Genomic DNA, 25,810 nt, shown 5'->3' on the forward strand with positions numbered 1-25,810 from the left:
AGCAGGGAAAGTCCTGGCTGAGGTCTGGCAGCGCCGTGGCGGGGAAGGGGAGCGTCCCTCCATGCAGCTGGGGCTGTGCTGGTGCCGTGCTGGTGCTACCATCCGGGCATCTGGCCGGGTTTAGCATAGAGAAGGCTGCAGGGAGGTGTCCTGGCCACGCTCTTCCTTCTTGCTGAGGATCAGGTGGGAAAGCCGCCTGCGGGTTGGCAGCGAGGGATGGTGGCAGCACCAGCCGAGGGGTGCTGAGGACACCAGAAGACGATTCTGCCCCAAAGTGTGAGGGTTAAACGCACCCCTGCGTGCTGAGCAAATGGGCTCAAAGGGCAGGCTCTGCTCCAACAGCACCGCCGTCTGCATGGGGCATTGCCTCATGGGCACTGCCATCTCCCTGGATGCCTCCTGAGCATCTCCCCTGGGTACCGGCACACCAACCCGCCCCAGGGTGTCTCCAGCTGGCTGTGCTGACCCTGCCAGCAGTGTTTCCCTGCCCCTTTAGCTGTGGTTTCCAGCATTTTTGCCATGGCACAGCTTTGGAGCTGCCCATCAGGGCTGGTGACCGCAGGCGGGGAGGCAGGGGGGATGCTGGCTGCGCGGGAGGAGGCCGGGCCGGAGGAGCGCGTGCTTGGCCAGCAGGGGAAGTCCTGGTGGAAGTGTTTTTTTATCTGGGCTGCCCGGGCCCGGCGTTTGAATGCTTGGAAGTGCTGTTCTCCAGATGTTTCCTAGCACACGCAGGCTCTGTTTATAAACAGCGCCTCAAAGCAGAGCCCCTCAGCTCTTGCAGCTGCTGGCCTGGGGGCAGCGGGGCCGCAGGCGGGCGCTGGCAGCCCCGGCCCCAAACTCTTACGGTGTCAGGGGCCCGGGGTCACCGCTGGGAAGGAATTTTCCCCTCCCTTCGAGAGGGGCCACGGCCAGCCCGGTGGTTAACAAAAGCCTGAAATGCCTTCTCTTCCTTTCTCCTCCCCTCCTCCCAGTAAGCAGTTTCCTGCTGCTTTTCATCCCGGTGGCAGCCGGGGGCTCAGCGCTGCCTTCCTGCCCTTGCTGGAGGTCTCTCGCTGCTGGGGGTGCGGGCACCGAGCCCTCCCCAGCGCCAAGGCCAGCGGTGCTGCAGGGAGGAGGGCACGGGGAGCCTCGGTGCTGCAGCTTTGTGCTTGCTGGTGGCTTCAGCCCTGCCTTGGCAGAAGTGGGGGCTGCCCCCAGAGCATCCCAGGGGACCCAGTGTCCTGCGTGAGCCTCCTGCGAGCCCCTTTCCTTCCATTTTTCCCCTTCCCTCCCCCCCATGCTGCCAGGGCAGTGCCCAGCCCCAGCCTTTTTTGCAGGTATCTCCCTGCCACGTGGGCCGTGTGATTCACCCAGCTCTGCCTTTCCTGTGTTTTGGGGGAACTGTGTGTTTTACGCAGCTTGTCCCATTGTTGCTGAGCACCTGCTAATGCCATTTTTTCCAGAACCGCCAAGATGAGCCCACGTGTGCTTTCCCCATCGACCAGCACCTGCAGCTTCGTTTCCCGCAGAGAACATCGCATCGTACAGGGTGCGGCCGAAAACTGGGCGCTGGGCAGCTCAGTTAGAGAGGAAAAGCAGCAGGGGACGGGGTGTAGCTGCCAGCAGCACCCGCTGGGGACCTCAGGAGGCACCCCTTTTCAAGATTTGGCAGCTCCCTCCCTGGGTCCTGGCAGCCAGCCAGTTCATCAAACCTCTGGGATTTTGCCCCCATGTTTTGCCATGGGTGATTTCAGACAGGAGGGAGCAGAGGGGGGTGTGGGCTGGGATGGCTCCTCGGCTGGTTGCTGCGTTCCTCCTGGCCCTGTCTCCTCCAAAGAGGACACTCCTGGAGGCACCTTTCAGACGTGTTCTTCTCTATCGCAGTCCCTGGAGGAGGAGAGGACGGAAAGCCACCATTAGAAGGACGAAAGCTGAGCCCTGCCCAAACACCTTTCCCTCACTTGGCCCCAGCCCAGCGCTGGGAAGGCTGCGGCGCAGTGCTGGGGCAGGTTCCTGAGCCGTCGGCGCCTCGCTGTGCTCATCGCATCCTGCGGCTCTGCCCCGGCCCCGCATCCCGGGGGACAACCCGTCCTCCCCAGCCCCATCCCCGGCCCCGTCCTGCCAGGAGGAAGCGCTGGAACAATCCTGCTCCATTCTCACCTCATCTCCCTGTAGTCAGCAGCACTGCTGCCTTGCTCAACCCTCTTGCAGCAGCCCGCCGGGGAGCGGCGTTGCTCAGAGCCTGAGTCAGTGGCCAGGGCCCCGCTGTCCTGCTGTAAGGCACCTCCCTCTGGGGCTCTGCTCCCAGCCAGCGTGTACCAACCAGCCCGCGTCCCAGCAGCTAGTCAGGCTGGTGAGTGCGAGGCTGGATCTCGGCTCTGCGCACTGAGCTTCCCTCTAGTGCCACGCCAGGAGTGCTTTGCTTCCTTTCCCGTGAGCATCCTCAATTGTCTCTGCAGTGGCCTGGTGTCTGTGCCCAGGACAGAACTGCTCCTTGCATGGGCAGAGCCCTTTTCTCTCCTCTCCCTGCTTTAGATGCAAATAGTGTTGCTGCCTGCGCTCCCCAACGAGGCAGCGAGCCTGCAGCAAGTGCTCCGCTCCCCCTTCCCCAGGAGGTGTGGAGACAGCTGTTCAAAAGCTGGGTCCTTCCTTCCAGGGGAAATTGGCGCTTGGAAAAACCCTTTCTGCCCTGAACCAGCCAAAAGGGAATGCTGTAAAGACCATAAAAAAAAAAAAAGTGAGAAAATTCAGTTTTGAATCTGAAGCATTTAAATGGAGAACAGCACGGGAGTGCTGGTGCTGTACAGTTCCGATTCTCCTGCCTTTATTGCTCAGGAAATATAAAACGTGCTCCCGGCTGTCGTTATTAGTGGATCCGCATTTTCTGCTGGGATAATTCATCCGCTGGCTGCGAAGTCCCAGCCCTGGCCTTGGCTGGTCGCACAGCCCTGCACTGAGCCTGCGCAAGGCCCCTCGAGGCGCAGGGCATCCCAAGGAGGCCAGAAGGGTGCTGCAATTGTGGGTGCTCTGCACGAGCCTTAGCACTGCTCCAGCTACCCCGTGTTAAGAGCTGAACACAGCTGCCTTCACCAAACGTTTGGATTTACATTTTCCTGCGGGGGGAGTGCCCATCATGACTCCTCAGCTGTTGCAGGGGCTGATTTCCCTGCATCTTCTTACATCTGAATTAGTTCGGCTCCCAAGCACGGGAGCATTTATCACCTTTGGGTGCGAAATCCAAGCCGTGCTCGGACAAATTCCTCTTTTCTGTGCAGCTGTGCTGAGCCTTCGGTCAGCGCCTGGCAAATTCGGAGAGGAATCGGGCAGGCTTAATTTATTCTCTCTAACAGCAGCAGCGTTTCTCTCTGACAACTTCACAGCAAGGTGCAAAAACGTGCTGTAGCTCTGCCTGAAGGGTTGGGGCTGGGAGGAGAGAGCGGGGCTGCCCCCCCCTTGTCAGACAGCGGGGCTGGGGGGTGCGGGCTCCCCCCTGGCTGCCCCTGCCCTACAAGCTCTGCCAGCTCCCGGCTGCCCCAGCTTGCAGGGGATGCAGCTCAGGGGCAGAAGACCCCATCCTGATTTGTGGGGGTGGGTTCAGCCCCAGCAGAAGCTGCTTGGGTAATGGCAGGGGACGAGTTCAGTTCCTGCAAGTGGGAACAGCTCGTGTGCACGGCGGGGTGTGCTCGCTGCCCCGGGGCTGTGCAAGGAGCCAGAGACGTTTTTGTGCTGCTTGCTTAGGTAGTCTAATTTTTTCCCAATTGAATCACTCTCTTGAGTTAATTTCGTGTGTTCCTAAACTTGCAACACTGTTCTCCTTGGCAGCTGGAAATGAGCTAGGGAGGATCACGCCTGCCAGAGCTGCTGCATCTGAGCCTTCCCAGGGCTGCAGATGCTGAAGGCAGTGCTTATTTAACTAATGAGATCTTGCTATCGGGTGTCTAAAAAAAAAAAAAAAAAAAAAAAAAAAGAAGGAGAAATATTTCTGCTACTTGGAGGGATTTATTTCAAGCCCTTTTGCACAGCCTCAAAACGAGGCCAAGTTTTGATGTGGCGCTTCCCTGTAATCACCTCACAGCGACGATGCCGCGTGCTCTGCTACCCTGATCCCATTAAATGCAGGGTGTGGGGTAAGCAGTGGGATGTTTCATGTGTCCGAGCAGGTGAGCGGTGTTTGGGCATCCCACCAGGGGGGCACCCTGCGGGCTCTGAGCCCAGCTCCCGCCCTCCCAAACCCCAGCTCTGGAGGGGCTCGTGCATCAGTCCCCGAGGTGTTCCTGGTGTGGTTGAAGCCATCTCGCCCGCCTCCAGCTGGGTTTGGCGGCCCCATACCCACGGCGGCCAGGCTGAGCCGGCCCGGGCCCGCTCTGTGTTTGCCATCGTGGAGCTTTTGTGCGAGCGGGGCCGCGCTATCGCTGCCGGCGCTGGCCGGGCTCGGCATTGTGTCCTGTCTGCCGCCAACAATGTCCCCGCAGGAAGGGCAGGAGCCGGGCTGGGCCGGCCGTGGCGCTGCGCCTCTCCTTCACAGCGGGGCAGGACGGGCTGCGGGCTGCCCAACAGGGTGCTGCTCGGAGGGTCTCCATGAAAACCGTGCTCACTTGGGCCCCGGAGAGCATTTTTGGCAGGAAGGAGAAGGGGTTGAGCTGGTTCTGCAGGGAGCTCCCGTCCCGCGGTTGCTGCCGGAGGGTTGGTTTTAGTGGCTGCTCGCCGCGGGAAGGGCGGGGAGCGGTTCCTGCGCCGCACACGGGGCGCTGGTGGGGGAGCAGGGCCAAAGCTGCGGTCATGGGGAGAGACAGCGAGAGCCAGGGCACGGCTTGGCTTTTCCCCTTCTCTGTCATCTCCCTCAGCTCGTGCAGCGGGGCTCAGCTTGGTTGTGAGCTCCTTCCTCTGGAAACGGGTGACGAGGATAGGGATGGCTGTCACGGGAGGGCTGAACTTCGGTATAGAGGCCCAGATATTCAGAAGATGCACAGTGTGCCTATCCAAGAGACCCCCAAACCCCTTGGTGTCTGTTTTGCCTCTGTTCCCGACCTTCCCATCCACTGCTTCCACCCCCGATGGGTGCTGAGGGACCAGGGGCCGTGCTGACTGTGAAGCACACAGAGGTCCCCAGGCAGGACACGGGGCTGAATGGGAGCCACGGGCCCCAAATCCACGTGGCGCGAGGCAGAGGCCCTGGCTGGTGGGGGTCTGCAGAGCTGACCCCAGGCAGGGGGCTCTGAGGGGGACAGGTCCTGAGGAGTGCAGTGAATCGCAGGTGTGGTGGCTCAGGACAGCTCTCTTTTTATCCTGCTCAGCCCACTAGTGCTCTGGAGAGAAGTAAAACACGCTGATAGAATTCACAGCAGTGCCCAGCCGTGTCCTGCAGCCAGACCTGACCTTTGTAGGGCTCCCTCAGACACCCTGCGTGCCAGCTCCTGCTCCCGGCTTGAGGGAGTGCTGCGGGGACGCGGCGCCGAGCAGCCGAGGGGTGCACGTGGTCGGCTGACCTTAGGGCGAGGGATGTGATTCCCTCTCCCTGCACAGCCATGTGAGCAGTCACAGGGTCCTGCGCCCAGCTCACTCGCCCGAGGATGCCGAGGAACACAAAGGAGGCTTTAGGAGAGGGCAACAAGAGTGGCCTGAGGTCTGGGCGATATCCTGTGTGGGGAGGCAGAGGGCAGCCCGCAAGGCACGGGGCTGCTCCGGGGGCCGGATGCCTCCAGCCACCAGAAGACAGCGCTGAGAGCCCTGTGGGGGGGGGTCTTTTGTCCTCTTGAAGCTGTTCTTGTACCTGGCAGGCATATGTGGAGGGGAATTCAGGATTCACAGGGTGCATCCAATTCTCATTTCCAGGCCTGCCCAGAGTGCTGTTGGCCACTTTCTGTGCTCACTCACCCCCTGTTCTCGCCTCTGCTCTCTCCCCAGGCACACCTTCTGGCAGTACCGCCGCGAGAACCCCAAAACCAGGGTGGGGGAGCCCCCTCCCGACGGGCTGCCCGGCTTCAACAGCGGCGTCCTGCTCCTCAACCTGGAGGCCATGAGGCGCTCCAAGCTCTACAACCAGCTGCTGGAGCCCGCCATGGTGCAGAAGCTCACCGAGAAGTACCGCTTCAAGGGCCACCTTGGGGACCAGGATTTCTTCACCATGGTGGGGATGGAGCACCCAGAGCTCTTCCACGTGCTCGACTGCACCTGGAACCGGCAGCTTTGCACGTGGTGGAAGGACCACGGCTACAGTGATGTCTTTGACCAGTACTTTCGGTGCGATGGTGAGGTCAAAATTTACCACGGGAACTGCAACACCCCGATCCCCGAAGACTAGGGCAGTGATTCCTCCGGGAGCAGCTCTGACTGCAGCAGTGCTGGAAAGCTGTGCAGAGCTGCAGTGACTCCAGTCCCTCCAGAAGGGACCAGTGCACCAGTCCCTCCAGAAGGGTGACCAGCCCTGATCTGTTGCATCCCAGGGAGATCCCTGAGCCCTGGGAATCCCAAGAGGGTTCAGTTTCCCACTACCCCTAGTCTCACCCCTCCAGGAGTTAGAGCAGGACGTTTATAGTGGATATGCCTGGGCTCAGCTCCTGGCTCTCCCTTAGGTCTCGGGGCACGTCCATGGTGCTGTCTGTGCCACAGCCACCAGGTGTAGGGACAGCTGAGGGGCTGGCTCCATGGGTGCTGTGCAGCATCGTGCTGCCTGACGGCAAGATTTCAGAGCCAGGCGGTTGGGTTTTGTTTTGGCATTCCTTGGTGGCCCGTTTTGCACCTCATGCAGAGCATCAGTCTGGTCCGTCTCGAGAGCAGACGCTGTCCTCAGGTCATCTTCCTTTTGAGCATTCCACAAAAGCGAGAGGGTTTCAAGGACTGAAAAGCTGCTTTAAATTTGGGTTACTTGTGAACAAAAATTGAATGCTAGATGAGCTTTAAAGCCTTCCTCTGGTTCTCCTTAGCAATAAAAGCTTTACTGCGATACCTTGTCTTAAAAGCATTCAGCGAGCGTGTACAAATTGGTTCGTTTTTCTAGCTTTGCCTTTAACCTTTTGTACTGTAATAAAGCTGCAAACGCAAAACCCACTTGGCTGTTTTTCTGCAGCACGACTGAAGTCCTGTGCCGTGGGAGGTTTTGTGTTCTGTTACAGTGATTGATAGGTGGCTGATACGTACCTGATGGGCAGATGGAAGCGGTGCCCTGCGTGGCTTAGCACTGCGCCTAATGAGATGCCTGCCCCCAGCGAGCGGTGCGATAAATCCTGCCCTGATCCACTCACTGTGCTTACCGCAGCGTGTGCACACCACAGGGGTGGCAACCAGCAGAGACAGATGATAGTGGCCGGGCGATGCTGTTGCACCAGCAGCAGCCACACGTGTGAGCAAGCCCTGTCCAGGCTGAAACCTGTCGGTCCCTGGCTGCTCCATCTCCCAAACCATCCGGGAAGGCAGCGCTGAGATGAGCTCCAGAACCAGCAGAGGCTGTTAGATCACCGGGATGGCTTCACCACAAAAGAGCTGTGGTGCAGAGAGGTTGGACTCCTTGGGGCTTTTCAGAACGACTTGGCAAGCCCTTGGGCAGAGGAATAGTTTCCCCGGAGGAGGAAGAGGAGGCAGAGGAAGGACACTTCTCCCCTCCCAGCTACCTGGAAGAGGCTGCAGCTGGTTTACAACTGGGGAGGTGTGTTAGGGCATCGCTGGCTGCTGCAGCTCGCAGCCCCCATGCTGGGGCATATTAAAAAGCTCATCACTCCCCGTAGCTGGGGCTTGTCCGGGAGGAGCTGGGGCCTGCCTGCACTGCAAATGCCAAGCTCCGGGCTGCAGCGCCCCGCTCCCAAATACATCCTCTGTCTGCAGGTCGGTGGGAGGCTGCTGTAGGAGGGGATAGCACAAACACAACAACCCACTTCCAGAACTGCTTTTTTTATAAACTGAGCTCTGTGTGTGTGTGTGTCTGTGTGTGTGTCTGTGTGTGTGTCTGTGTGTCTGTGTGTCTGTGTGTGTGCATCTGTGTGACATGCACGTGTGAGAGAGAGTTGGGGACTTAATTACAGCTTAACCTAGTAACGGCAGGCGCAGCATGTGGCAGGAGTTCCCTGGCTTCCCTCACCTCTGCCTGTGAATGAACCAGTGCTGCCCAGCAATGCGGAGGAAGCTCCCCTCCCTCTGACCCATACAAGGGCCCCGGGCTGCCTCTCTGCCGCCGTCCCACGCTGACAGCACAGCTGGGTTTTGGGGAGTCTCTGTGGCCCTTCCTCCATGTGGTGCTCCAGGAGAGGTGCCCAGGCACTGCTCCGAGCCTGGTGCATTGCTGAGGTGCAGGGACAGGGGTGACAAGGAGCCACCCAGGGCAGGTGTTTCCCCAGCCCCTGGCATTTCCAAGCCTTGCATGAGGTTGGGGCAGCCCCACAGGCCATCAACGCAGGTGACACGCGCCCCTCACCTGTCCCCTGCAGTGACACGGGGCTTTCTGGTGCTCGCTGGGCGGAACAGAGAGAGAGCAGGGCTTCCTGGCGTGGTGTCACAGTCCTGTGGTTGGCATCACTGCTCTGTCACCGTGCTGGCACCTCCCATTGACCCTGCAATTACCTTGAGCAGCTGCCCAGGAACACCTCTTTGGGCACTGCCACCGCAGGGAGGACTCAGCTGGGGCACGGCGGTGGCACTGGTGACACACGGGGCTCCTGCGGGAGCCATTTCCACCCGGGGCAGGAAGGGAGAGCCAAAGCCCCGGCACTATCAGGCTGACGTGACTGGGGACATGGCGGGTCCTGGCGTCTGGCCTCGGCTGCACGTGCCCGGGGCCCTCTCCCTCACCCCCCGGCCCCGCGCAGTCCCTCGGGACATGACGCAGAGCCGCTCGCTGCTGCACATAGCCCTGCACGGCTCCACTGGTGGCTTCACTGAACAAGCTGAGGAATGGCCAAGATGAGCAGCGAGACACCCTGTGGCTGGGCACGGCCCCGGGGATCATCCCTGGCGTCACCCCGTGTCGTGCTGTGTCACCCCATGTCACGTTGTGTCACCCCATGTCACCCCAGGGAGGATGCTAGTGCTTCATCCGATGAAAAAATAAAAACCCTGGGGGTTCTGTTCCTGCAAAGGGGGAGCTTCAGACCTGGCAGTCCAGCCCTTTGTAGAAGATCAGGCTGGGAAGCGGCTCCGTTTCTCGTCTTGCCGGACTTGGCGTCGTTCAGCATTCACGAGGAGCTGCGTGTAAAGCAAACAACATCGCCTGATCCCTGCTCGGCTTGGCTTTCAGGTCCGCGTTCGAGCTGCATGGGATTTTTGCTCACCTCTCCTGCGTTGCGTAATGCTGTCAGTGTTTATTCTCTTACTCATTTGTACTTCTTTCCCATTTGAAATGATCAATTGTTGGTATAAACTCACCTAGGGAGCAATTACTGTAAGCCTAACCCAAACAGGCGCTGGGGGTGATCCATTAAGCAACGCAGCCGCCCTCCCCTGCTCGCTGCTCCCAGAGGACACGCTATTTACTTTGCAGCTCTCTGCTATTCATACCGAGCGCACTTCGGTCAGCGTGCCAAGAACAACACAAAACATAACAACAGGCTTAAGCGCTGGGATGCAGTTTCTGACTCTGCAAAACAAAAAAGCCACCCTATTATTTTTCCCTCCTAAGAAGTGCCCGCTGCAGCAGAGCGGGGGGGGGCTCCCTGACCACCTCCCTGTCCTCGGGAAGGCAGCGGGTAGCATTACAGCTGCCCTCAGGGAAAGTAGAAAGGGAAAAAAGAGGATGTTTGGAGCAGGGAGGCTGGGACATGGGCAGTTTATCCTTTCAGCACAGCTTTTTAGTAAGCTTCACTGCTTTGTGAGCTTTTCCTCAAACGCTTTGCAGAGCCACAGAGGGGCACCTGGCTTGGGAGCACTGCAGCCAGGTTTTGGTAGCTCCGTCTCTTACTGTCTTGAGCTTCTGTGGCTTAATTACTGATTGCTGAGAAATTGCTGCCTGGTCCTGTAATTCTTTCAGAGCTGTCGGGGTTCGCTCTGTGAAATTTGGGGACTTCTTTATTTGCCAACCAGCTGCTAATGGGGGGAGCAAATTATGTTGTGGAGATATTTCAGGGGGATTAGCTGCATTGTGCCTAAGATTTCAAAGTTAATTTAGGCAATTTGCCTGTTGGGGAGCAAAAAAAGAAAAGCTGAAACAAAGCAGAGTTTAGAGCTGGCAGAATCTACCATGGTCTGATGGTTTGCACCTGAGGACAGAGATGCTCGGCAATCCCGTAGCAGCAATTTGTCACCCTGCTGGTGACAGTCCTAAAGCGGCTCAAGCCACAGGCTGCACACTCACAAGGGCACTGCATGAAGTTTCTCCCTTTATTTCCTACAGACCACTTGCTGTAAGTGCATTTTGCAGATATTGAAAGGCTCGGGGCCTTTGTCGTAACGTACCCCCTCCTCAGATAAATGGATCCTCTCAGGGACAGATCCTTTTAGGACAGTCTCCGTCTAGGGAACAAAACACCTGCAGATGGCCTGTGGCACATGCGGTTCTAGGCACCACATCAGAAGGAAGGGTTCTTTATTTTTTCCTGCATGCTTTTTACTTTAAAACTCATCTCTTTTCTATGCTGGAGGACTTCTTGGGCTACCTGGGGACCACAGCAAAGACAAACCCCTCCAGGAAGACCCGCCGTGCTCAGAAGAGGGAAGTTTCATTCGGGGCACTTAAAAACACCGGCAGCAGCAGGGAAAAACACAGGGCATGTGAGGTTGAGCGCCTTGCCTCTGGAGGGGGGTGCAGAGAGCCGGCCAGGTGAAGGATGCTCAGCTGAGCTGAGTCCCTGTGGGCCTGCAGGAAAACCAGTCAGACGTTATCTCAATCTGCCATGTTCAGACAGTCTCCAGGACCAAAACAAGTCCTGCCGCTGGGCAGCATCTCTGCTCAGTGGTTTGGGAAGTGGTTGGTGCTGTAGGGGCTGCAGTGCTCCTCCCGAGCAGAAACTGATGGAGGAGAAAATGCCAGATGGCGAAACAGCCACTGGGGCTGGCACTCCGTGCCCATGCTGACCCACCCGTGCTTCATGTTTTCAAAGCAGCAGACACTGCAGAAGTAGGAAATGCAAGAAGTCAGCAGTGTTAAACCAAATGCAATAAAATATGCTATCATGAGTCATTTACTTGTAAACCTCAAAAATTTTTCAGCAGATCCTGCTGAATTTCTTCCGCCAGTCATCACTATGGTGAAGTTTTTCCAGCAGAGAACAAGGGTGATATAAAATGTGAATAGCATTTGATCGACTTCTCCCCTCAAGAGCTATATGTAGTAGGATGCATTATTGGATAAGAATGGGGGAAACATTTAAATAACACTGGGCTGAGGAGGGAGTGCCAAGGCAGTCATATGCTTGTCATAAAAACTGAGCACTGGATTGTTAATGAATAAATGTGACAGCTAAATCTGGGCAGGAGCACAGCCAGGCTGGGTGCAGCATCATGCACAGATCCTGACAACTGCTCTGTGGTCTCAGGCACGAGGGTGCAGGTCTGCAGCCCCTCCTGCCCGAGGGTCTCTGCAGCCCGTGCCCACTGAGCCCCTGCAAAGGGCCCATGTCATCCTGCTGGGGAAGGAGCAGCTCTGGGAAGCAAAGATCCCCCCGTCCCCAAAGCCACATTTGGGGCAGGACGGGGAGCTCGAGCTGCCACCGAGCTCCCGAAGTCAGCAGGGCAGGAATGCTGCGGGCAGATGTGAATTACATGTAATAGCCTCAGCTGCATTTATCCTGCTCGAAATAGCTTTGCTTTTTGCGGATCAGTTGTTTGGAAACCATAATTGATACCCTCTGCGTCCTTTATAGCTGCTTGTAAAATATGGCCCCGTGGTGATGCAAGAGCAGGCGTGAGCCTGACCAGAGGTGAATCCAGCCCAGCACAGCGCCAGGCTGACGGCCAGCCGGGGTCTGTCTGTCCGGCCCCTGCCCGGGGAGCCGTTTGTCCAACACTGCCCGCTTGGTGGCTGTGGGCACAGGGCAGGCATGGGGCAGGGGCACTGCACCTTGTATGGTCGGTCCAGCTGCCCAGTGAAGTTCAAAACAGCGAAAGGCGTGCTAATTCCTCGAAATCCCAGGTGTGGGAGCGTGGGGCAGGCCCTCGCTGCCAGCAGCAGCTTAAGAGGCGGTGCGGTTAGCTGCTGCGGCGCGGGGATAGCCGGGAGCCCGACTCGTTTGCTTCCTTCTAATTTCTCCCCCAGAGACCAGATGTTGCAGTCTCTCATGTACAGAAGATCAAACCGTGTTATTTTGAACCACGCCTGGTAAAAGCCGCGTGGTGGCTGTGGAGGAGCTGCGGAGCCGTGCCGCGAAGCTGAGGCGGGGCTGAGAGGGCAGCAGGCTGGCACCAGCAGCACGTGGCCTGCCGGTTACACCGAAACGATAACTTTGGCTATGATAACAGGCTGCCAGCGATAAGGGAGTGAATCCCACGCAGTAGTGGAGCCAGCAGGGCACCGGGTACCTGCACAGGACCACGGGCACCTCCTCTGCCCCATCCCATTGCCCACTGTAGGCCGCGGCCCGGTCCCGCACACCAGGGCAGGTCTCGGGGCCGGGAGCCATGAGGAGGGAGCCATGAGGAGAGCCCCGCAGGTGGCAAAGCACGAGGCTGGCTGGCCTGTCAGGGCTCGCCCCGGCATCGCCGTGTGCTCAGAGCCGAAAAAATGAAATCTCCCCTGTAATCCCAAATTCTTTTGATGATGAGAAAAGGCAATTGAGAAGTTTTGTTGCACAACCTCCAAGATCAAATGGAAACTTATTTAGAATGCTCTTTGTTGTGTTACGTGGCGTACAGGCTCAGCAATTAGCTGGAAGCAAATATTCCTCCTCATTTTCCTGGAGTGTGTGGTAGAACAGTGTCTCACAAGTTTAACATCACCATTATCATGTACAAACATTGTCAAAGCTCAAACCATTTGCCTGTAGTTTGCTTTTATATTTTCAAATGTTCCCAAAGCAGCCTCGTTGCTGCCTGGGCAATAACCAGACGATGGTTTGTTCTCTTCAGACTGCCATAACAAACAACCGCTGGAAATACTTTGATGCTTCTACAGCTGGGAGTATCAATCAGAGAGAATGCCTGTTTTACACAAATCTTTAATAAATTTTTGTTTGTTTGTTTCAGCTGAAAGGAGGTCCAGTGTACTGTGTGCCATATGGAGAGCCCTGGTCCCCCCCACCCCATGGCTCCCACCTCCCTCCCAGCTGCAGCCCCGGCTCCATCATGCCTCCTGCTGCAAAATCTGCTTTGCCTCCGATACGCTTGTGTGATAACAGGGATCTGGGGGCAGATATTTGTCCTTTCTGTAACTCCTAGGGACATAAACAGCATGTTGTGGCCAACCGAGCACACTGAGCTTGCAACGCTCCTTGCCTGGCTTGTCTGCAACCTGAAATCTTCCTGCGAACTGGGATTTGTATGCATGGGGGCTGTGCTTGATGGGGAAGGAACGCGTTCAGATAGACCAATGGTCTCTGGTCACACACGTTTGATGGTGGAAATAAAGATTGCAGAGAGCTGTATGAACAATGATAAATGCTTCTCACAGAAAGGGCAGCTAATCCCAGAGGCTTCAGCTATTTTTCCTCATTCAGAACTCTGCTAGGTGGAAATACCTGCCAGCACTTCTGTCGTTAAAGCCTGAGAGCTTGAGAGCAAACTAAAAACCCGGTGCTGGCTGCATTGATTCCAGTAAACAATTTCAACCCCTAAGAAAAAAAAAAAAAAAGCCCACTTCCCGTGGGTTTTGCCTGGGGTCTTTGGGTATAAATCAGAGCAAAATCAATCTTGTGGGGCAGCCCACATGCAGGGTCAATGCCTGGGACTCATGAGGCAGACCTGTGGTGAGGCCATGGCCCCTGCAGACGTGTGCCACCATCCAGGAGCAGGAGCCACCAGCAAGGAGGGACAGGGGACACGAGGAGCATCTCAGCTGGTGGCAGGGCACCGTCACCAGCTCAGGGCACAGGCTGGGTGACCAGGGACTGCTCCTGCTCTGCAGATGGCCTTGGGTCCCACCACAGCGCATCTGCTCGGAGGACCTGCCGGCACTTCAGTGTCTGCAGGGCTGTGCCCTGCTGTGAGAACACTGTCCTTGTTAAGCAGCAGCACCACACGGCTCCTCCTTGATTAGAAAACCATCTTTAAGCCCCAGACTTGGGTGTTTTGGGGTCTGAGCAGCTTCTGCTGCAACACAGGGCCTTGTGGAGATGTCTGGTCACAGACACCTTGCTCTGTAGCCCTCACACAGGGAGGAGATGCACACCCGGCCTCTGGTGTACCAAGAAAAATCATGTCTCCATCCCGATTTCGGGGGCACCGGGCTATTTAGGGCAACCCTGAGCAATTCTGCAGTGCTCTGAGAGCCCCATGTCACTGGGACATGAAGAATGGGGGCAGATTTGGTGCTGCGTGCTGCCTGGCCAGGGGAAAGTCCCGAACATTTGCTGTTCCTCCTTTCCAGGTCATGCCGTAGCCAGGTCCTGTTCTGCGCAGTGCATGCTGCATTAGGAGAACATCAGCTGTATTTGCTGCATGGATTTATGTTCACAGCCTGTGAACCTATGGCTCCAGAGGGAAAAATGATAGCATGAAAGATAATACCTGCTGGCAGCTTTTGCACCAGCCAGAAGGAGGCACGAATTATCTCCAGTAGTTATCAGTCATGCTTATAATGCAGAGCTCCTTTCAAGATGTGGTGGGACACGGGATTTTTACACATTAAATGTTAAAAGGCAGTGTCAGCTTTCACAGTAATTTAAGGCTGGTGTTTGTTCCTGCCTTATTCTGGCTTCCTAAGTACACCAAGGGACATCTTTCATCTTTTCGGGAGGCTTATCGTTATTAGACATCATAAGCAAAAAGCTTTAAGCAGGCTCACCAGTGCTCGTAGACTGGCTTCATTCAAAATGCAGGGCGTTGCTTCTGCCCCTGCTACGGGACAGTTGGCCAAGGGGGAGCCAGCTGCGTGCAGGGGCTGTGTGCAAGTCTTGCACAACGTCACCGCCCGATTCCCAGACGTGCTCTGCTCCTGCATGGGGGAGAGGAACCACTGAAACTGGGCCACAGGCCAGCCTGCGCCCTGGTGCTTATGCCAGCCTTCAGTGCTTCGCAGCTGGGTTCCAAAACATGCAGCCTCCTGTCCTGCCAGCCCCTCGCACTCCTCCCCTCTATCAGGAGCTGTGGCTGCAGGCAGGCAGCAATGTCCTGGCCAGCCGCCACCTCTGCCAGGCTGCCCAGGAGCTGGCAGTGCCAAAGGGGCCATGATGGAGATGTCAGAGGCCACGAGGCTTGCAGCAGTGCAAGGAGCCTCAGATTTGGTGACAGCAGCATGGGGATGCCCTGCCAGCAGCCAGCTCCTTTAGCATCCCATCCTGGCACTGTGGGGGGCTCTGCAAGGAGCCGCTGCATCCCCAGGCAGGAACAGCCCATGACAGAGAAGCCTCCGCACCAGCCTGGATTGCAGGACCCACCTCTAGCCAGAGGCTCAGGTGCTGTGCTCGGCCCCTTGCAGTCTGGAGCACGCGTTCCCTTCCCTCTGCGGGTCTCTAATCATGCTCCTGACAGTCACCCTCTTATCCACTCTTCTATTTCTGGCATGCATGTCAAAGATGACAGGATATTAATCAGCCAGGCGTTCCTTATTGCTTCTTGTCAGCAGCGAGATCTCTTCTAGAAAGGTGTCTCACCCCAGGTTTGTGTAGGAGAGGCTCCATCAAAGCCGGGCAAGCGATGAGGCTGCTGGGACCAGGACTTGCTGCCCCAGGCTGATGCAGCAGGGGCTCGAGAGGCACAGGCTGGCAGCTGAAAACCCAGGTCCCTGCCTGGGGCAGCAACGCTGCAGGACCCACGGAGCACCTGGGCTTCAGGCACATCCACTCCAGCCCTCGTCCCAGCTGCTCCCACTGCCAAGTGCCTTACGCAAGCTTCTTACCTCAGAGCCATCACAAGCCGGACTGATACGGGTAACACTAATCACATGCATGCCAAGATCCCTTTCCCATAAAACCGTGCTAATTGACACTGATTGCGTTTCCCCGCTCCAAGTCCTTTATCCATGAAATCTGGCAGTGGCCATCCCGTCCCGTGGCACAGGACGGGTGCCAGCAGGGGCTGCATGGACCTGGGACATCCTGTTTACTCCGGCCAGGCGATGGCAGGTCACCAGCACCAGCACCGGGGGAAGTCCCCGGCACCTGGGGACGCTCATTAGGTGGTTCCTCACCCGGCTCCTTTACGCCCTGCCATGTGTCAGAGCTGCTGATTTAAAAATCTGAGCTTGGTAGCTATTGTTTGACATCTTCCTGCAGCCCTTGGAGGGTGGGAAGTGTTTTAGAGCGATTATGTTTTATAACACGCTGTATTGTTTGGCTCTTGCCCTCCAAATGCTGAACAGAAATATTTATCAAGTACCATGACTTCTTACATGACTTCTCACCCTCTGCCTCTCTGGGCCAGGCAGAGGTTTTTCCCCGTGCTTGCTGCTTCTTCCATCAGTCTTGTGGGCTCCAGAGGTACATGCAGTGTGCTATAAACCTAAGGTCTTTATCTTGCTCTGTATTTCCTCAGCTGCCTCGTGCCACGTGTAGCAGGCGAGCCCCCCATGGACAGGAGCCACCCCAGGCACAGACTCGGATGAGCGCAGCTGCAGTCCTGCAAGCACCCGCCCAGGCCGTGCCTTTGGATCCACACAACATCAACACGATGTGCTGCTCCCCGCGGGGCCCTGAGCTGCGGAAAGGGCAGCCAGCATCCCTCCTCACCCCGGGGAGTGTGGCTGTGACCCACGGGGTGTCACACAGGACACGCGTTTGGCTTCCAGCAACAACGAGAAAATGCGAAGAATGCCGGAGCCGTCACCCCGCTGCAGGGAGCAGGCCTTATAACTCGCACATCTCCACTCCGATGCGCCTGATTAAAGGCACCGGCCTTTAATCCAGGCACCAGTGATGACAGCTTTATCCAGCTGGTGTTAGGGAAGGCTCCTCACCACCACGGCGCCCCTCGGGGCAGGGCGCAGGGCTCTGCTCGCGTGGCTCCGGCCGGGTGAGCAGCATCTCTGGGGATGAACCTCCCCAGGAGCCCCCGAGCAGCCGCCACCAGAGCGGGCAGACCAAGGCGAGATGCACACAGCAGTTAATTTCTTCTCTACAAATTACCAAATTGCAGTCTTGCTTTTTAATTGCACGCCCTTTGAGGGAGGCCGCGGTGTGGCTGGGGCATGTTTCACCCTATGGTCACTGGAGAGCCGAAACATATTGGCTGATCTGGGAGGCTGGGGAATGGCGAGCTCCCCAGCCAGGCTCACGCACAGGTTCATGGCTCGCTCCACACCCCAAAAGCCCACACCAGCCCCTCTGGCTCCACGGGCAGAGCCCGGGCCAGAAGCACAAGGGATGGGATGGCTCAGACTTGCTCCCTGTCCCCTGTCCCCTCCCAAGGCAGTGCCAGCAGTGTGCCACATCTGCTGCCATCACACCAGGCTTGTGCAGGGACTGACTCAGTGGTAAGAAGGGGGAAGGAAATAAGGAAATAGGAAGGTGCTCAGGGGAAGGGCAGCATCCCAGAGCACAGGGCGCTGCTTCCTGGCCACAGCCCCATGCCCTAGAAACTGCAGTGACAATGGCCAGTAGGTGTGAGCAGCACCAAATGGGCTCACAGGGGTGTGATGGAGAGCTGATCTGGCTGGTGCAGGGGGTTCTCACACAGCTGCACACCAGCAGCTGCCCTGGGCAGCACTAACCCATAACGCAGCACAACTGTGCGCTGCCCTCACTGTTTGTTTTTTTTATTGGCCATCCACGGGCTTTGCTCACCCCAGCTGGTGCTGGCCAGGCTATTTAGGTGATGCAGGTAGCAGAGGGTGGTCCTTTGTCTGGGTGCTGTGCCCTTTCTTCATCACCTCATGCTGTGACTGTTGGATAGGACCTGGTCCTGGCCACCCCCAGGTTCACTTGGCACCCGTCCCCCTGGCGCATGGAAGCTGTGTTCCTGGGAGAGGCACAGGTAATGGGGCTCAGGGAGTCAGCAGCCTCCTGGGCTGGCCAAGGACAAGACTCCTGTTCTAGGGAGGTGCTCAAGAGCTGGGGTGGCAGCGGGACCCCCAGTCAGCCTTTGATCCATTTGGCTGTGGGGAAATCTGCTAGAGGTTTTGATGCAGCTTTTGGTGAATGTCTTTGAGGTGCTGTTTAGCCTCTCTGCCCAGTGATGGAGGGCTCGTGTCCCCACCCTGTGTGTCTGTGCTCTACAAGTGTGCCTGCAGCACCTCCCTCCACACCATTCCCGTTGAGGGCTTGTCTTGTCGGCAAGGCAGCTCTCTGCCGGACTCCCCCCTCCTTCATCTTTTGGTGCAGTGTTGGAAGTGGTCCCCAGAGAAGTGGCTGTGGGGGGTCTCCAAAACCAAAGTGGCTCATTCCAGTGTTTGTGACAGTCCTGCAGAGAGCAGGAGGTTAGACCAGAGTCCTCCAGAAATTCTTTGCAACCTGTATTACTGTTCTTCAGCACAGGTTTATTGGTGCTCTGACCTTTGTAGTGTAGGACAGCCCAGTTTCGAGGACTCAGAGGCTTTTATCAGCTATGTCCCCAGCGTCACATCCTTAGCCATTGCTTCCCTGTACCAAATCTCTCCTCCTTTGCATCGCCTGTGCCCTCAGGTCCCAACCTGCCCTTGTGCTCTGAGTGTTTTGAGGTGTTGAGGCCATCCTGCGGGTGACTCAGGTGACCGGCATTAGCAGCGTGTGCTCTGTGCTGTTTATGGCACTGTCAACCTGTGTCATCTGCTTGTCTTACGAGGGAAGATTTTTCTAGTCACTTAGTTAATTGGTTAAAACATTAAATTATGCAACACTAGGAACTGATCCCTAGGAGCTGCTCAGAACAGTCAAATGGCATCTCTAATTCTCTCTTGCGCTCCAGATTTGGTCAGAGCATCTGTTTGCATGCAGTGTCCTTGCTCAGGATGTCAGGTGACATTAAAAACCTTGAGGAAAGGAGATTACAAGGCATCAGCCCGCTTGTCAGGCAGGACTGTAGTGTTTAAAAAAAAAAAAGCCTAGGAACAGCAGCTGTCTCACAAACCTCTCTCAAGGAGCATGCTGCCTGGCAGGGCATAATGTGCCTGGGCACCACCTTGCAGCTTGGTGGCTTGGATGCTTGGCTGTGGGAGGAAATTGGTGGCACCTGGGCACCCTTACCCTGTCTTGCCCTGAGCTGCAGCCCAAGGGCCTCTCCAAAAGTCACTGACAATCACTCGAAAACTGCAGGTGGTTGAAGGAGCAAGTTCCCTGTGGGGGCAAGCACTGCTGGCTGCTCCCACCAGTTCCTGGCTGAGCCTCCCTGTGCCATGGGAGTGTTGGGTGGTGTGAGTGACTTGATCACTGGCTGCCCCTTGTTTGCTCAGCACCTGGGGAGCTCTGGGGAAGGAGCAGAATGTCTGGATAAGTCTGCTGATGTACCAAGTTCTTTCCAGCCCCCAGTGGTTACGGGACTGTGCTGGGTGTGGGGCAGGTGGAGGCAGGACGGTGCGTGGAGCTCTGCAGCAAGCACGGAGCTCGGTCTCTGTGCAAGGCACTTTGCTCACGTCCTTGGGGACGCCTCTCAAACTCTGTTCTCAGCTCAAAAGCTTTCCAGGCAGATTGGATCAGGAGAGGGCTGTTGGAGGGGTCACAGCCCACACAGCACGGGGGCCTCTGGCAATCAGTCCTCAGATGAGAAAACCCCTTGTGAGCGCTCCTGCAGTACAGTTTGTGTCTCCTCCCTGTCAGCTCCAGCGCTCGGTGGAATAAACTACACAAGGATGGCCCCAATCTCGATGTAACGTGATAAATTATGTAATGCCATGTCACAATTATGTATTTATGAAAGAGAAGTAGGCCAGGGAGCTGCCAGAGGAGGCTTCAGCTCTTGGGGTGAGCAACACCCACGGCCCCGCTGCTGACTGAGCTGTGATTGCTTCAGGTCCCCTCTGTGCATCCCTGATGCCTGAGTTCACTGCAGAGTTTTCAGGAGTGTTGAAGGCTCGTATTTTCCTTAGGAGCAGTGGGAAAGCTAGCAAAGGGAGCTGGCTGGTGATTTCTGTAGGCAGTGTTGGCTGCTGGGCAGGAGCGCTGGCTCAGGGGGGCAAATGAAGCCATAGCATGGGCTGGTTCAGGTGCAGATCGGCACAGCTCAACTCCAGCAAGGCTTTTTGAGACATTGGTTTTAGGAAAGTCATTTAGCGGGGCCCCATGCTGGGCCAGTTCAAGCTTTCTGGATCCTCCAGCCCCTGCATCTGCACAGCCTCCATCTGCAGAGTCTTTAACAATGCTCGGAGCACTTGTGTCCCGTTGCTCTCGCTGTGCCAGAAGAATAAATGCATCATGATTTCTGCAGAGACCGTCAGCGGCGTGCAGAAGAGGAGCAGAGGCTGAACCAAATTGGCTGGTTTGGGCAATTCAGAGCCTGCAGGAGTAGCCAGGGAAGCCTATGTTTCATCTCTGCTGCTTCCCCGAACGGAAATGGAAATAACAGGAGGGGGAGGAAGGGGAGGTGAAAAGAAAGTGAGAGACAGAAGGAGAGGGTGAGAGAGCTGGTACAACATGAACAGCGTTGCCAGAGCAAGCTGAAGCTTTTAGAACAAAACAATGCTTGGCAGCAGTGCAGAAGTAGAAATGGCTGTAGAATTACTGTTCCATTGCAAAGTAAATGATTCAAATATTTTTTTTTTTTTTTTTTTTTTTTTTTTTTTCCCCTTCCCTACTCTAAGGACAAGGACTGAGCTCTGTGGCTGGCAGGGAGGCTGTGGTGCTGCAGGTAGCAGCAGGTGCTGGGGACCCCGCAGGCAGCACCGTCCCACACTGCTTCAGGATGGGCTCTGGGGCAAGCACTGCAGGAAGTTCATTGCACAAAACCGAGGCACCTGGGGCTGAAACCAGTACCTGCACTGGGAGAAACTGAGGAACTGGTTTTCTCTTCCCCAGCAGCACTGGGTTATGCATACATGCATGGGGCTGGAGGAGCAGGGCTGAGTGTGGTGTTTGCACACATCATGTACCCACCCGCAGCCCTGTGCACAGCTGGGGAGGAGGAAATCCTGCTGAAGCCCACCAGGCATTGAGGGGAATTGCCCCAACCACAGCAGCCAGGACCTGTTCCCATCCCACAGAGGCACACCAGGCTGCTACACGTGAGCGCTTGCGATGCTGGTGGAAGAGGTCGCTCATGCAATGGGCTGTGCTGGGTCAAGTCCTGAGAGCATTTATTCAGGGTGGAAGAGCCTGAGCAGTGCTAAGTGCTACTCCTTTTCCATCTCCTCCAAAAGCTATCAAAGTCCTCCAGGTAAAGCAGGGAAGTCAGGGTATGGCAGCTCTAATGTAAAAGTGCAGCAGGAGGAGAGAGCTGCTTTAAAAAGCGAACTTTGCAAGGTCGTCTCTGGGCAACACGTAGGAGCAGCAGAGGTCTTGAGCACTTTTCTGCAGTTCAGCTTGAAAAGGCTGCTTCTTGCCCTTCCTTTATGGGGAAGAAAGCATATGATGACAGGTCCCTGGAGCTTTTATTTTGAAGCTGAATGCTTAGAGTTGAGTGCATGAAGACAGCAAAAGCATTTTCCTTCAGGCAATACAAATCAAATAAATGGAGACACAGCACTGCAATTCTGTGCAACACAGAATGCACTTGTGTCTCAGCATCCTAAATGCGTCAGTCATGGGAGGCGCTTGGGGCGGGTGCTGTCAGAGCCCTTCTGCCCCAAATGTTTCCTGCATGCTTGGGCTGGGGTTTCTGTTGTGGTGTAACTTCGTGCTGTGGTTCCTACAGTGGGGATTTTGTGCCTCCTTAAAGAGGAGGGAGGGAAGCTGTTAGTCGTGGTTAGTTATACTGTACAGAGCAAACTGCAGAGAGGTTGAATTGACTCACTGCTCTATCTGTAAAGCTGGGAGGTGTTCCTGTGTGCCTTTTATTGCCCTTGTGGGAGGGGGATGGCACTGGGGCACCCTCCCACCCTAGTGCCATCATACCCCGAACCCGGGAGTTGTGCTGTCCTGGTGGGCTGGCTTGCAGGCTGCCCCCAACCCTGGGGGAGTGGGGGGCTGTGGGAGCCCAGAGAGTGGCTTTTTGGACCATCAGTGCCAATAACTTGAGCTTGCCATGCTAACATCTGCTGAATGAGTGATCCTGAGTGCAGACTGAATTGTAAGCAACACTAAAGGCAAAAAAATAAAAATAAAAAAATGAGCCAGTGGATTTTTGCAACAGCTACAGAGCTCTTATCCTCTCATTCCTCTCATTAATGGGGTTTTACAGCTGTTATGTAAGTGAGCTATCTCCCTGGAAATAAAATGTTTTCCTTACAAACAGCACTCGAAGTGTTGCAGGCTATTTAACAGGGGAGGCTTGTTTCTAATTAAAGCCATAGTTCCCTTTGCTGGTGTGGTTTGTGCCTGGACCACCTGCTGCAGACTGGGGTGGGCCAGTGGGCGCCGTGGTCCTGGGTGCAGGGACAGGAGCTCAGCCCCGTTTGACCCTGGTGCTGCGAGCAGAGGGGTGCGTGGTGCTGGCTCGCCCTGCTGCCTTCCCCAGCCCTCCGGCCAGGAGCTGGCGCTTTGTTTACCCACATCACAAACAGTGCAGGGAAGAGGCTTTTATTTAAAGCCACTGGAAATGAGAGGGTGATGAAGCAAGGCTCAGTGGTGTTGGCATAATACCAAAAGAAAAAAAAGACCTTAATCTCACCATGATGAGCCTGCTACATCTCCCCATCTGATTTACAGGGCCAGTGCAGGCTGTGAAACAACCAACAGTGCTTCTCTTCGCATTGACCAGCTCCTGCCACAGCACCTGGAGCTCCTACCAGTGCTGTGAATCAGCTCCTGGCCCAGCTGGTTTTGCTGGAAGCACCTGACCCCTGCCCAGCCCCATGCAGGGCAAGGATGTGACTGTCCCACTGGTGGCTGTGACAGTGCCACTGTGCCTGGTGCTGACTCCAGGTGCAAAGCAAGGAGCAGCATGGTCCAGGATGGTGCTGGGCTCCCTGTGCAGCCTCTGGCCAGGTCCTACAAGCCCACCTTAGTTCCTTGGGAGTGGGTGCAGTGGGTTTTTTGAACCACTTGCTTTCGTGATGCATCTCCCTCGAGCTGGGTTGGACCAAGGCCAGGCAAGCTCTTATCTTCCTCACCACTGAAAGCTGTGCAGGCTCATGCCTGCTGCTGTCTGAGGGACTGCTCTCTGTTTCAAAAGAAATCAAGCCAGCTTTGTTTCCAAGTCTTTATTAATCATGTTTTCCAACTCTTTGAGCAGAGATCTCTGCTTGGCCATTTGGGCTGGAGCATGCAGGGACCCTGGCTGGGCTGAGCCTGGGTGCAGCCTGGCTCTTTGGGCTCCCGGTCCCTCTGCAGAGGTCCCCATGGGGCTGAAGATACCCCATGTATGTGAGCTCACCAAGCTGTTGCAGAGGACCTGGGGTCTCTCCAACAGGATAGGAATCCCCATGCCCTGTCCTATAGCAGGATACCTTGATATACCTTGATCCTTCTGGTCTTGTTGAGATGCAGCTTGGCTCCCTGTTCAGCTCTGTGCTGGAGAGGCCAGGTGTCACAGAGAAGGGTCCTGCCCTGGTGGTGAAGAGTTAAACGATGGTTGACATCCCGTCGTGCTGTCATTTGTCAGCCCAGACACATGGAGCCAGTGGAGAAAAACAGGCAGGGTAATTTCCTGATTTAAATGAATTTCAGAGACCACCACAGGAAGGAACCTGGGATGTGTCCAAAGGATAACCAGGCCATGGAAAAACACCAGGCAGGGGAAGGGGATGGGGGAACTGGGACTTGAATTCTCCTGTGTCATTGCAGAGGTAGTGCCACCATGGCATTTTCCAGTTACATGTCCAGTTTAAGGAATTTAGGACACTCGCAATGTCAGACTGTTGAATTGCTATTTCTAAGGGGATAAGTGAGCCCTCCCCAGCTGGCATTTCATTTTATTTACTGAATTGCTTATTGTACCTGTATCCTGAGTATAAATCAGTAGAGCTCTTTGCTGCTGCCTTTCATGTCCTTAAATGAGATGCTGTATTTAGGCCAGGCCTCGTTCGAAAGCTCTGCGTTCCCACAGCAGACCCAGCGACCAGTCTGCCCAGTTTGTCCTCCTGATCTCAGCAAAGCCCGGGGGCATCTCCCAGCTTCCCAGCAGGGCTCTGCTCGGTGCTGAGCCTGGCAGGAGCATGCATCCCAGGGAGGTAGCGCTCTGTGCAGGAGATGGTCCATGCTAACAGCAATCCCCAGCGCCTCTGCAGCACTGTGGGGAGGTGTCAGGAAGGGGCTGTGCATGGGGTTTTCTCAGGGAGCTCTGAGAAAGCCTCATGCTTTGCAGCCAGGGCAGGGCCTTGCAGCGAATGCTGGGCTCTGCTGTTGGTCAGGCAGGTGATGAGCTCTCCCTGGGAGCCAGCTCTGCTTTCTCTAGGGCTGTTGTTTAGGATGCAGCGAACTGGGGTAGTTCCTTCTGAAAATGTGTCCCTTGGAGGCTAGAAAGACAAGGTATCACCTCTGGCTCAAAGTCCCAGCACCACAAATCCTCCATGGCTGTTAGCATGTGCTGGGACACAATGTTAAAACATCCTTCTGCTTGCTCCTTTCTTTAGGGCCACAGTTGGGGCTGAGATACTGGGTGAGATGGCGTCCTGAGCAAGATGCCAGCAAAGCAGCTGCTCCCATCTGCGTATTCATTTCCTTAAGTCATTTGCTCTTTCTCCCAGCAGGTTCCCAGGGTCCCAAGCCAAGGAGGCTCCCCAGGGTGCCTCACCTATCAGCAAGTGTCCTGTCACCCTTGTTAGTGGAGGCCAAGTGGTGACCCTGCCACAAATTTGGTGACAGAGCAGGGTGAGAGAGAAATGGCAGCTAGGGGGTGAAGATATTCCCCAAAAATGGGAGTGGGTCTGAACCTAGAAAGGGGAAAGGAAGCCAAACCAGGGCATGGAGACTATAGGGCTGGGGTTAGGAATGTGCTACCCTGTTCCCTGGGGCTTCAGGGATATTAGTTAAAAAGAAGTGTCAAAGCATTGAGTGGAGAGATGTGAAGGCATGTCCCATTTGGTTTCACCCCAGGGACCAGGACTTGCCCAACAGCAAGCCTCTCAGTCATTAAATTCAGTTGAACAGGAAGGCTTTTTGCAAGAGCTCAGCACCAGCACAGACTGGATTGCAGAGGATGTATCTGCAGAGAACACAGGCTGAAGGAAAAGTGCTAATTGACCAGTACTGAGTGGATTTATCATCCTGTTTGAGATGCAGCAGTTAATAGAATAAAAGCCTTGTAGACAGTATGGAGCTTATTATTTCAAGCTATCATCAACCTTAATTTAAAATTCTCATTCCAAGAATGCCTGAGTGAACACTTGTGCTACATTAAAAGCTGAGTAAGCCTGGCTTTTTTATAAATTCTCTCGCTGTTTCCCTGTCTCTCATGATGTAATTGTATGGTGATTACTTAAATAGCTTCATAATCAATTGCTTTTTTAGGGCTTGAAATTCGTACGAAGCTTAGCACCGTGGTAAAGGATTCCATTTGCTGGCCAGGGCTTGGGTTTTGTTTAAAGAAGTGGTGAAGCGGATGTGGGGATCCTTCAGCGTGAAGGCACGGCAGCTGTGGGGAGCTGTGTGCCTCATGCCTGCTGTGCCAAGGGCCTGGGGCCTCCAGGGTGTGACCGTGGAGCTGTGCTTTTTGGGATGGGGCCTGCAGCTGTGCCCATCTGTGGGGTCCCACTGAGGTGGTACAGAGGCAGGCGAGCACCCCTGGGCTCCTAGCACTGTTGTAGGACTCTCAGAGCGGCTTCTGGCAGTGTGAGGGCCCGGCCGGCCCTGCGGGCGTTCCTGCTGCGCGTGGTGCG

The 25,810-nt window shown here is 55.8% G+C and overlaps 1 protein-coding gene across 1 annotated transcript in view; it reads left to right on the forward strand.

Moving 5' to 3' along the window:
* XXYLT1 (xyloside xylosyltransferase 1) overlaps positions 1–7,026 on the forward strand; it is a 37,973-nt gene extending 30,947 nt beyond the window's left edge. The window contains exon 4 of the mRNA XM_032193095.1: positions 5,884–7,026. Coding sequence (XP_032048986.1) covers positions 5,884–6,280 — 397 coding nt within the window. The 3' untranslated portion in view covers positions 6,281–7,026. The remainder of the gene's footprint in view (positions 1–5,883) is intronic.
* The last annotated feature ends 18,784 nt before the right edge of the window (positions 7,027–25,810 follow it).

Source organism: Aythya fuligula, chromosome 9 (genome assembly GCF_009819795.1).
Source record: "Aythya fuligula isolate bAytFul2 chromosome 9, bAytFul2.pri, whole genome shotgun sequence".
NCBI lineage: Eukaryota > Metazoa > Chordata > Aves > Anseriformes > Anatidae > Aythya > Aythya fuligula.